The 13,288-nt window shown below is 28.5% G+C and overlaps 1 protein-coding gene across 1 annotated transcript in view; it reads left to right on the top strand.

The window, feature by feature from the left end:
* Positions 1-13,288, top strand: part of LOC111631510 (delta(3,5)-Delta(2,4)-dienoyl-CoA isomerase, mitochondrial-like) — a 43,546-nt gene that overhangs the window by 893 nt on the left and 29,365 nt on the right. The window contains exons 2-4 of the mRNA XM_023375762.1: positions 9,586-9,775; positions 9,994-10,082; positions 11,799-11,986. Coding sequence (XP_023231530.1) covers positions 9,586-9,775; positions 9,994-10,082; positions 11,799-11,986 — 467 coding nt within the window. The remainder of the gene's footprint in view (positions 1-9,585; positions 9,776-9,993; positions 10,083-11,798; positions 11,987-13,288) is intronic.

Here is a 13,288-nt window from a genome sequence, read left to right as displayed (position 1 = left end):
TATATATAATTTAAACAACATCAACCTGATAATGATAGTATCGTTTGGCAATACTATCATTGTTATCCATTACTTTGACATTAATACCAATATTGACGAACTGATCTGAAATAAGGATTATTCTTCATAGAATGTAAAAGATAATATATGTTACTTTTCACATTACTATAATTTTATATTAATTAAATTATTCATTTGCTTTTTTAATGTATAAAACAGAATTCAAAATAAAGAAAAACAAAATAAACATGTTACTTAAAAATAGTTCATTATGAAATAGTAATTTGATGAACTTGTCGATAAATATCTCATAACAATTCTTTAAAACTTCAACTTTATTGCTAGTACATTTTTACATATGTAAGTTCTTTTTATATAACACTAGAAAATTTTTACATTCATCAGTATTCTAATCTTTAGTTATCAAAATAATGTAATATTTTAATAAATTAATTTTAATCAATTTGTTTATATTTTAAATTAGTATTATGATGTAAAGTTTCATAATACCTAATATAATAATTTATAGTAAGCTTGAAAATTTACATTGTTTTTCTTTTATTTCCATGTACTCTACAGTACATAATAATGGTAATTTATATAATTATATACACAATAAAAATATATTTAAATATAATTTAATAAAAATTTTATTATGCAACAATAAAAACATTCATAATTTATTAACAAATAAAATTAAGAAAAATAATAGAATATCAGATAATAGAATAATCTTTAACCTCTATATCTCATTAATGTTTATCAGTTTCATCCAGTTGGATATGTTATCTTTTCCTCTATATCTGTTCTCTTTTGACTTAAAAAATAGGTCATCATATTAGAAACTTAACTAGTGTATAATTTTATTTTAATATGTAAAAATAATAATTTCAACTATTCAAATAAATAATTTTTCAAATGTGTTTTGATCTAGTTTTCGATAGTTAAAAAAATTATTTTATTATATTAAATATCAGTTTTTTTTATTAATAACTATAAAATATGGTTTCTATTAATAAGGAAACAGGAAACTTTACTGGAGTTTTTCAATTATCAACTCCAGTAAAAATCTGTTTATTTGTTTAGTTTTTTGTATTTTTGGAGTTTACCTCATATTATATTAAATTATTATAGTTTTAAAAATTAGATACCTTTTAACTTTACTTTAATAATTTAGAACTGAAGTTGCTATTTAAACTATTAAATTTCTGTTGAAATTACTTTAAATCACAAATCTGAAATTTTGAATAATAATATTGATTCTAAATTTGTTTCCACTTATGCTTTCTCATTCAATATATTTGTCTTAATATAATTTTTTTATGACATGATATAAAAGTTTTGTTGCAATATTTGAATTTAAATTTTTCAGCAATATTATTATTTTATCCTTGTAATAATACATATATCCTAATTGGAAACAGAGCTGAAATTTACAGTTGGAAATTCCAAGGAAGATGTTTAAAACTATATGAAACTTTCTGATAGTAAAGTGTAAATGCTTTTGATGATTTCATATCAGTAAAATATATAAAAAGTGATTATACATTAATGCTAATATATTGCTATCATATGAATGCACTGTAAATGACATGCTGCATTGCTTTTGTCATTGTCATGTATTGCAACAAATATACATTGAAAGCATAATATAGAGAGTATTTAATGAGCAAGATATTAATATTTTTAATCTTAAACATTTTCATATTAAATTATTTCTTTCCTTATTGAAATTAAATCATTCTCAATAGGAAAATATTTCTTTTCAAGCATTACTTATAATATAGCTATTCTTAGTAATGGACTCATTCAAATGAAAAATAATTGACATTTTGATTAGTGAACTCATTCAAATAATTCACTCTCTTCTTCTTATTTATGTTTTAACCTAAACATAAATAAATAAAACAAATTTGCACAAAAATTTACAAAAATTCATTAGTCAACATTCAAACTTTTTGCATCAAATATCTACTTGCACCAAATTGTTCCCAAGTTGGAAATTTTAGTTCTTTGGAAATAGTTACACTAGACAGTTGGGCAGTTTCTTATATGATGTAAAAACCAAAGGCTAATTAAATTAGTTACAGTAGAACCCTGATTATCCAAGCCCTAATTAACCAAGGTTTTACACCATACAAGGCAAACCTGTAAGTAAATACACTACTTTTCTTACAAGTTATAAAAGCTTTGCCATGAATGAATGCCCTAACATGTAAATACTATAGTGCAATGGTTTTCAACCAGTCTGTCACAAAGCAATTTAAAATCTGCCATGAGATGAATGAAAAAAATTAAAGCAACAAATTTTAAAGTTTGTAAAACAAATGACAACCATTAATGAACCTTTAAACCCAGTAAAAAAACAACTATCAAACAAATGCATTTGACCTTAACCAAGGTCTATACCATGTTTGTGAACCAACTGAAATCTAAAATTGGAACATGTAGAACTGAACATTTTTGAAACATTAATTTTAAACATTTGGAATATATAACACATACAGAAACTTAAAGGTGAAAATTACACAAATTCAAAATATATATAAAAAGCCAACACATGTGCACATATTATTTTAGGATCTAGCCTAATAGCAAAAATTGACTTTTTATTATTTGCTATTATGCTAGATCCTAAAATAATATGTGCATGTGTGTGTGTTGGCTTTTTATATATATTTTGAATTTGTGTAATTATGTGATTTAAAGGTTTGTTAATGGTTGTCATTAGTTCCAGTAATTGAGTAAGAATATAATTTTATTTTGTAAAACAAATCATAAAATGTACTTTTATGTGTTATCAATTATTTCAGAAATTTGTTCCACTAAACTTTATAGAACAACTATTAGAAAGTGCTCCAAGATCAACCTGTTAACCAGTTCAGTAATATAAGTATGCCTTAAGTCCAAAAAAGTTGGAAACCACTGCAGTAATGTTTTTAATCTCAACTGTATCAAGCAAGTGGATGATGCTAAAGTAACTTTATTTTTTAAACTTCTGTTTGGGAACTAAGGCAGCTTTTTTTCCATGCATGTGATTCAGCAAAACTGACAATGAAGATGGATAGGGATATATTTGGATATATCCAAATATAACAGAAACAAATTAATAAAGACCTATCAACATCAGTTAAAATCCCAAAATATTGTTTGTGAGTGTCTTTATTATGTTTAACCAGTTACTGTAGTAGTGGAAGAAACAAATAATTTTGTAATACATGTTATCATTTTAAACCATTGTTAAAAACTCTAAAGGATATTCTGTTTTGTAGCAGTTCTTTCCTTCTTTGCCACAATATTTCATAATTTTCTCAGTACTATTTTTCATGGACAATCTGATTTGGATATATTTGGATATCCAAATATATATCCAAATCAGATTGTCCATGAAAAATAGTACTGAGAAAATACATGAAAGTGTAAATTTGATATATGAAAAGTGTCTTAGGGTATCAAACTATTATGTTTGAAATTTTGTTTAAAAGTTTAATGTCCAAAAGATCATCTGTATATGTAAAGTTTCATAATAATAATTAGAAATTTTTATTTATAAATATTGGGTTGTTCGGAAAGTAAGTTCATTTTTTTTCCATGGAAAAAAACATAATATTTTTATAATAAATAAATATTTTATTGAATTATATATTGACCATTTTGGTCAAATATCTGTTGTCATTGTTTCTGGTAGTAGCATGATTTCATATTCATAAAAGTTTTGATCCTTGCTTAGAAAAAACTGATCCAAGTGATTTTTGACATTTTCATTTCAAGTAATGTCTTACAGTTAAAAAAAATTTGTATAGACTGGAACAAGTAATAATCTGAGTATGCTCGATCTGGTGAATATGGTTGGTGTGATAGCTAGTCCCATTTAAGTTATAACAGTTTCTGAAGAGTTGCCAAACTTGTGTGAAATTTGACATTATCGTGGTAAAACACTACACCTGTTTTGTTGATCAATTCTGGCCATATTTTCTGTTTGATGATATTACTGAATTTGTTTACTGGATGGCAGTACACTTTTGAATCACTTGTTAAATTGTCTGGTAAAAGCTCCAAAAAAAAAAAATTATTAAAATTTCACCAAAAAGAGCATCTCTCTTTAAGAACATGTGGAACCCATATATCGAGCTTTGAAACAAAACCAATCTGTTTCAAGTAATCATAAACGGTTCAATTTGACAAATTTAATCTCTTATTGATTTTACGTGTTGTTATTCAGCAGTTTGCTTCAATCAGTACCTTTATTTTGTTTTCATTGGCTTCAACTGGCCATCAGAACATGGTGCATCTTCAATATTGAAATTGCCAGAACGAAATTTTGAAAACCAGTTTTGGCACTGTCTTTCTCTCAACACATCATCTCCATACATGTACCACAATTGTTTTCTTGCTTGAACAGCATTTTGATTTTTTGGTAATAAAAAAGCAAAATATGCCGAAAATGATGCTTTCGATGTTCCATATTTGATGGGACACAAAAAATAAACAATTGCACAGAATCAAACAAAATTTTTTACAAATAAGCCTTAAAATGCTAGCTGTCAAAATATATAATGATAATACGGTTTAGAATAAAAATTGCGGAAAAAATACGACTAATCTGTCTAGTGGTAAAAAAATGAACTTACTTTCCAAACAACCTAATAAATCGTTAGCATACATGTAAATTAACGTATAACATAAGAAAATTTAAGACAATAATGATTTATGCTCTTATCATATCTTTTACTTTTATTTTAAAATAGAATAATCTTATTTAGTATTATTGTTTCATGTTTAAAAATTAAAATATAATTGATTGTTTTAATTGTTGTTCAGTAATTTCAAATACGATTTTCAGTTGATCCTGGTCTGAAAGGACAATTTTGATGTGTAGATATGATTCTTCATTCTATCTTTCATCTTATCAATTAAGATCCTGATTTATAATTTGTACTTATTATTTATGATATGAAAGTACTGTATATCAAATAATAATTTTTAATTTTTCTGAAAGTATGAATATAAACTTTATTTATAGCTTCTGTTAAAACATTTTATGTAGATATAACAGAATTTGCAAAATCAGTCTGATTTTACTCATTAGATAAAGTAACTTACTGTCAATTCTCATGACTTAGCATTTATTTTGTCAATTATACTTTTGTTCTAGATTTAATAGTGAAAATGCAGGTGCAAATTTGAAGTGAGCAGTATAATCACTTTGTTCAAACAATTCATTTTATTAACAGATGTTATTTTTCAACTTCATATTGTAATGCTATTGTAAGAGCAAATATAAGTATTTATCTTGATGGAAACTTTCTGGTATAATGATAAGATCCTTCTTATTGAAGCTGAACAAATGGAAAAGCATAATTTTCATTTAACCTATGTTTATTTCAGACTGTCTCTTATGCTAGATTATAAGTGTAATATTATATTTAGTTTTGTTGAATAAGTTAAGCTGAATATGTATTATGTACAAAACTTTATTAACTTTTTATAAGAACAAAATGTTAATTTTTAACTAATCAACAAGTAATGACACTATAAAAGGATTAGAGTCTAATTTTCTTAATCTAGAATTTTGGGGACTACATATTCCATAGTCAAATTCATTTTTTTATTGATTTTGATGATGGATGTGTAATCCTGAAAAATTTTTATATCTCAATTTTAAAAATTAGACTCCTTAATTAATTCTTTTAGCTTTATTTGTTTCTTAGTTTCTCATGCATCATCTAATTTGTGTAAGTACAGTGGTGCCTCATATAATGTACTTAATCCATTTCAAGTGCACATCTGTTAAGTGAAAAGTCCGTTATATGAAACGCATTTTCCCATAGAAATACATGTTAAAACATGTAATTCGTTCCACAGCATAAAATAACTGTACTGTACCATAAAAAAAATGAAAATGGAGCAGTCACCAATTATGCCAGGTAGTCAGATGTTGTGAGGAGGAGGTGGAGGAACACTTTCTTCACATATTCATACAGATACAGTCTTTTTACACATTGCAGCAGATTTCTTTTTATTAATCTTTAATCGGAGTAAGAGTCAGGAGAGGCTATCGGAGCTTGCAGGATCATCTTCTCTTGTTCCATCCTTTGTTTTTTTGCAGCTTGCTTCTTGAAAAACATGTTCAAGGTGGTCTGTTTCTCTCTCTTCTTCAACACCTGTAGGAAATGATGGGCAAGAGTGTCATTGTAGAGATCATTGATTCTGTTGGCCTCAACTCTGTTTGAATAATGAGTGTTGGTAAACTCCTGAACCTCTCCCCATTTGACAAGGAAGTTTTTGTCAACTTTCGCTCCTTCTGATGATGTCTTGCTTTGTTTCAATTGAAATCACCTTTCTGTTTTTTTAGAAGCCATGATTTGCATAATACTTAAATAAATGTAAATACCCTGCACTGAGGTGATGTACGTAATAAAGAAGGGAGCAAGCCGAATCCCAATGGGAGCTCTGTACTTCAGATATACTAATAATATATTCTAATAATACTAATATAGTACAGTAGACCCCCCTATAACGCTTAGATACGTTCCACATTAATCGAATTTTATGTTGTAGGAATGATTAAATACATGAGCCAATCGCAGCACGATAGGTGGGAACTTTACGGACTAAGGCTGTTTGAAAGGTTTTCTTCTATAAAATTAACCGATTCTAGACTAATTCCACTCAACATTTCCAAAACACGTATAATTTTTTGGGAATAATCTGTATAAACTATGCTATAAACAAAAAATTATAGGATTACTTACCGAGTGTGTACCGTTCGACTACGCCGTTGCTCAAAGCTTGTTTTCGTCGCGGAACAGCACACGAAACGGCGGCCGCGATTTCTGATAAATAATTTTTCGCAGAAAAATAACTTGACCTTTGGAGACATCATTAATATAAATAATTTTTATGGCCGTTGAATAAGAAGTGTTTCTTTCACAAGAAATGTATAAAATTAGTGCTGTATTAGACTTACGGTACCTAATTTACATACTGTACAGACGATAATAAACTCAACTTACTAGCCTAAAATCTCCGTAGCGTGTTGCCAGGCGGCAGAAAGCATATATATAATTATAATAAAGTTACAATAAATTAAGTTAATATATAATTATATATACAGTACCTAATTTATATATAATTAATATATAATTATATGTACAGTACCTAATTTATATATAATACTGTACAGACGATAGCAAACTGAATTTAGCCGCTCCGTAGCGTGGCGCAGGGCGGAGGAAAGTAGTTCGGCTGCTCATCCACTATTGGTCCAGATTCTATCAATCTTGTCGCAAAACGAGTCGGCGACGACGTTTTAGGAGCTCCTTTAAACAAATGTTGCTGCAATTTTTTGCTACGTTATAGGAATTTCCGTTATAGGAACGCACGTTATAGGGGGGTCGACTGTATAAAAATAGCAGATTATCATTGGCAACGGCAAAAGAGTGGAAACATCATTTGCACTTGCAGAAAGACTGTTGTTCGCCTCACGTAACTGCCGAATGGAAAGTCCATTGTTTGCAGCCAATCTGTTGCTCGAGTCATATAATGGCCAAACAGAAAGTATGTTGTTCACAGGTCTGTTATTCAAGACGTACGTTATACGAGTCACCACTGTACGTATTAATTTTTGTTGAACTACTTATTCTAAAAAGTTGTTTATGAACTCCGGTGACCTTAATCCTAAATGAATATTTTAGTGAACTGGGGAGGTCATATGAGATTAAGTTGCCAGATTTCAGATTGGGATTAGAGAAATTTGGTTTCTCAAATTAGTACAAATTATATAGGTTATATTTAATTCTTACATTTACTTACATTTTATTGATTTTAACTTCTTTTAATTTTTTATTTATTTATATAATCTCATGAATATACTGTATATATAAAAATAATATATAAATATATACAAGGTGTGACAATTTAATTCCAGGGCTAGTTGTGTAGTGCTGCAGTGTCAGTGTGCAGAAACTTGTTTAAGCTTGTCATAATAGTTCAACCATCTGGCTACTTGTCTGCAAAGATTTGTTTGTGTCTCGTTACTCATTCTTTTTCTGTACTCCATTCACATATTGCTGTGAGAAAGTGCTATCACGTTCTTGTCATGGAACAAAAAGCAAACATTAAGTTTTGTTACAAGTTGGGTAAAAGTGCAACAGAGACATATGCCCTCATCAAGCAAGTTTATGGGAATGATGCCCTATCCCGCTCTTGTGGTTTTGAGTGGTTTGTGCATTTCAGGAATGGTCGGGAAGACCTTGATGATGATGCTTGCCCTGGATGACCTCAATCAGTTTGAACAACAGAAAACATCGAAAAAATCAGAGACTTGCTGCGATATGACCGTCGAATGTCTATTTGGATGATAGTGGAGACAACTGGTATCAATCTGGAGATAACTCATCGGGTTAGGCCTCAGTTTGCAGCAAGAGGAAGCTGGTACTGCTGCACAACAATGCCCACCTGCATACTACTGCTGTTGTCAAGGAGTTTTTGGCCAAACATGGCATTGTGGAGTTGAACCACCTGCCATACTCACCAGATTTGTCATCTTGTGACTATTTTTGTTTCTGAAAATCAAAATCTCATTGAAGGGGCAAAGATTCGATGACCTGGAGGACATACAGTGCAATGACCAAGGAATTGAGAGCTGTCAATGGGAGTGACTTTGCCAAGTGTTTCAAGAACTTGTACAAGTGTTGCGAGAAATGCATTGCCCTCCAGGGTGATTACTTTGAAACATATTAAAAGGGTTTTTCATTATATGTTCTTTGTGTCCTTTTATTACCCCAGTCCTGGAATTTAATTGTCACACTTTGTATATGGGAATATAAGTAAAATTAAGATTAGTTTGAATTGTATGTGATGGAGATAAGTTAACATTATTTTCTTAATAAAAAAAAAACAGAAAAAAATTTGATACAACAAAAACATTGATTATAGAATAATTTGCATAAACAATTAAATTTTTAATAGCCTACTAATTATACATTAAAAAATTAAATTTTATTCTTATTACTATATCATTATTAATAGTATTCATTATTTTATATGCTTTATGCATTTATTTATTTGTATAGTTCAAATACTGTAAGACTGAAATAAAGTATATCATAAAAAATGCACACCTCTGAACCTTACAACCTTTTTTATGATATTTATTTGTAATCACAATTTATATCCAAGCATTTACAATCCCGAAAGCACTACTTTGTTGGAGAACTCATATCAGTAAAAATAACAACCTGAGTATTTTTAACCTGGTTCATCATAAAGGACATCCAGTTATGAAATATAATATAAAAAGTAAAGTATGACACTCCAAGATCTTGATTAGTAGTTCCAAACTTTTTTTGACATATTTAGTAATTGGGTATCCTTGATGATACACCAAGAGGTTCAAAAATATTTGGGTCATGCTGTTTTTACTGATATGAGCTCTACAATAAAATAGTGTTTTGTAGATTATTTATTTTTCAAAATAAATGCAGCATATATATTGAATGATTATTTACCAAATAAATAAAATCACTAAACAAATTTATAATTATATAAAAACTAAATTATATTTTTGTATATATCATTTAGGTTTTGCAGCAACAAAATCAAGTTTATCAGGATTTAACAAATCTGTTACATATATGTTAGCTCGCAAAATGTCAGACATTGCTCGGTATGAATTTGAAACTTTAATTGTCACGTCACCACATGATCATGTTCTTCATGTTGAAATTAATCGTCCTGAAACATTGAATTCCATGGATAAAACATTTTGGAGGTAAAAAAAATTTCCTATAATAATAATTCATATTTTTAATAAACAGTTTTACTTGATGCTAAATTAATTATTTATTTTTTTATGAAAAATATATAATAAATATTCTCATAAAACTAATAGCATTTATTACCAAGTCATTCATCATAAATATGTCAAGTTAATATATAAACTTCCAAAAATTCTCTTATAATTAAAAAGTTTTTTATTTTCTGTTTTAGAGAGAGTTTAGATTGTTTTAGAAAAATTCGGGATGATAGACAATGCCGTGCTGTTGTTTTATCAGGTTCTGGAAGATTATTTTCATCAGGTAAATTTAACCCTATTTTCAAATTTTAATGTTTCCATTTTTTTTTTAAATTATCATAGTTATTACATGAATACACTGCAGTTTAAATTCAAGGTAATTTGATAGATATTAATATTATTTTGCAGTTCAAGCATAACAAATGATACCACATAATTTTAGAAGTGTTTTCTGTAACAAGAAATTAATTAATATGTAATTAAACCTTTCAGTATCCATGGAATCCTTTTCATTAAATTTGATTTTGCAGAACTGTATTGTCGTTTTGTGAATGACAATTTGCTACAAAAAATTAAATACAATATCTTAAAATCATAATTTCTGTTTTAAGGTTTCTAGTTTCTCATAATAACAACCTTATCAATATAAATCTGTTTAAAGGTGCTCAAAATTTGATGATTGTTTAGCATCAATCAACTATTATCTCATTACCATTTACCAGTTTCTTTTTTATTTTTTCATCTTTTATTTCTAATTTAATTATGTATAGTTGATACTAATCTAGTGGTTTTTAATGCCATGGCACACTAGGTGTGCTGTAGTGATCCCACCTGTCAGTGGATTTCCTTCTCTGTAGGCTTGTCCTATTAATACCACACCACTATAATAGAACAATGATTTTTAATTGACTTCAGTACAGTACATGCACTATGGTAGCTCAATTCCATTGTCTTTGTCAACACATACAATAAAAACTAAATATCTGTCCCCAACAGCTTTTTCCTTCAATCGTCTATTCTTTCAAATTTCTCCCTCTGATCCCTTGAACCCTGGGCATTCCCCATCATAAATCGGGGGAGTAAATTCTGATATCATTACAGGTAACATGAAAAATATTGCTGAGCAGCATATTCTTATGTATATTACTAATAGTACAAAAAGTGCACTAACTCAACATTGTAAGGTGGTAGTGCCACAAGAAAAAAAATTAAAAAGTTGGAGATATCACTGTTAGAAACTTAAAAAACACTGCACTAGTTTGTATAGATGAAATTAGAAGAAACAAACATGCTTTTATACCTTGAATACTTCAACATTTTTGTAATGTTTTAGTCAAAAAAACTTATCTTTTAAAATATAGTAAATCTATTTCTTCAAAATACTTTAAAATTTCAAAAGCACAGAATTTTTTAATATAAACTATGTATTCCAAAATACTGTATTAATATATTTCAATATAAAGTTTCTATTTCCTTTTTATGATGTTTACTAATTTATCATTTAGTAATATTTTGATTTTGAAAAAATATACTTTATATTATAAAAATAACCTTTTAACATTCATAAGAAATATGTTAACTTTTTTAATGATGGTATAAAGTATATTTAGCAAAGGTGAATTTGATTAATTCACAACTTTGAGTTTTGAATTTGAAATTTGCATTAGTCAGTTCTTTTATAAGTCTTGATACTCATTGATTTTGTTTTTCTAAAATAAAGTTGTGTTTTCTATTACATTTTTGTATTATATAGAATTACATTATAAACAATTGTTTAAATTTATATTAATTGATGTCTTAAATACTGTATATTTGGTACAAACAAAGTAAAAAAATTATTTTTTTACTTTATGTTTTTTACTTTACTTTAAAAAAGTCATCGTTATTGTTCAAATTTATTACTTTTTCATTAATATTATATTATATTTTAAGTCACAAAAATTAAGTTTCCTTTGACAATGATTATAATTGAACATTATAATTTTTTTTCTCTCTCTAGGATTAGATTTGCAGGATATGCAGGATCTCACATCTCAAGTTGCTGGAAAAGGAGATGTAGCTAGGAAAGCAAAATTTCTAATGTCACTGATTTCAAAATATCAAGAATCCTTCAATGCAATTGAAAATGTAAGTTTATTAAATTTATTATTTGAAATCAGAATCTATACAATCACCACGATACTACTGGTATATAATTAAATAAAAATAAGCAATTACCATTAAAACAGCAATTAATTGTTGTCTAAACAAAAGTTTTCTTCCATTTTAAACGGTCATCATCATGTTTTGATGTAAATGGAATATTTATAAAAGAACGTAAATTCCAAAATTTAAAAAGTTGCACATTGTGAAGTTAAGCACATGCTCAACGATGCATTTGAAAAATTAGTCTTCCAGCTGGATTCCAGTTTTAAAATATTAAGATTATATAAAATATATAAAAAGCAAACTTGACGAGGATCTATTGTACATCAAAGCACACCCTTTACACAGCTTCTAATGTGTCCATGTCTTTAAAATTAATTGCTGTTTCCCTCTTAAACACTTTAAATATCTCCAGTTGTTTGAGATATTTCATGTTGGCTGGGTCCTTGCACTGTCACAGTAATTGGCATTGTCAGAGTCAACCCGGACATCATTATCGACAATGAAAGAAGCCAATGCGATAGTGGGAAGACATTTCTGAATGCTGTATTTATGCTCTTTGATCCTCACTTTTAGATTATGTGTGGTATCTACACTGTGTCCACCAAATACAATGATTCTGGATTTGTCTGCTCTGATGGCTACTATACTGTTATAATCCATCCATCTCTTTGAATTATGTATGGCCTGCACAGGATCATGAAGAGTATTGGAAGGCCACACATAATTTAAGGAGATGGATGGATCGTAACAGTACAGTGGCTGTCAGAGCAGACAAATCCAGAAGCACTATACTAATGAAATAGGACACTTATAGAAATACAGTCGACCCCCTATAACGCGCGTTCCTATAACGACAATTCCTATAACGTAGCGAAAAAATTGTAGCAAAATTCGTATAAAGTGCCTCCTATAACGTCGTTTCGCGACAAGATTGATAGAATCTGGACCAATAGTGGATGAGCAGCCGAACTACTTTCCTCCGCCCTGCGCCACGCTACGGAGCGGCTAAATTCAGTTTGCTATCGTCTGTACAGTATTATATATAAATTAGGTACTGTACATATAATTATATATTAATTATATATAAATTAGGTACTGTATATATAATTATATATTAACTTAATTTATTGTAACTTTATTATAATTAAATATATATTTTTCGCCGTCTAGCGTCACGCTACGGCGAGTTAGGCGACCTATCGTCTGTTTAGTACTGTAATTTTATACATTTCTTGTGAAAGAAACATTTCTTATTTAACGGCCATAAAAATTATTTATATTAATGATGTCTCCAAAGGTCAACGAAGTTTTCGCAGAAAAATAATATCAGAAATCGCGGCC

Source organism: Centruroides sculpturatus, unplaced genomic scaffold, assembly GCF_000671375.1.
Source record: "Centruroides sculpturatus isolate CEXI.00-Female unplaced genomic scaffold, Cexi_2.0 scaffold692, whole genome shotgun sequence".
In the NCBI taxonomy this organism is placed as follows: Eukaryota; Metazoa; Arthropoda; class Arachnida; order Scorpiones; family Buthidae; genus Centruroides; species Centruroides sculpturatus.
The sequence above is the reverse complement of the archived record's forward strand: the minus strand, read 5'-3'. Positions and strand labels throughout refer to the sequence as shown.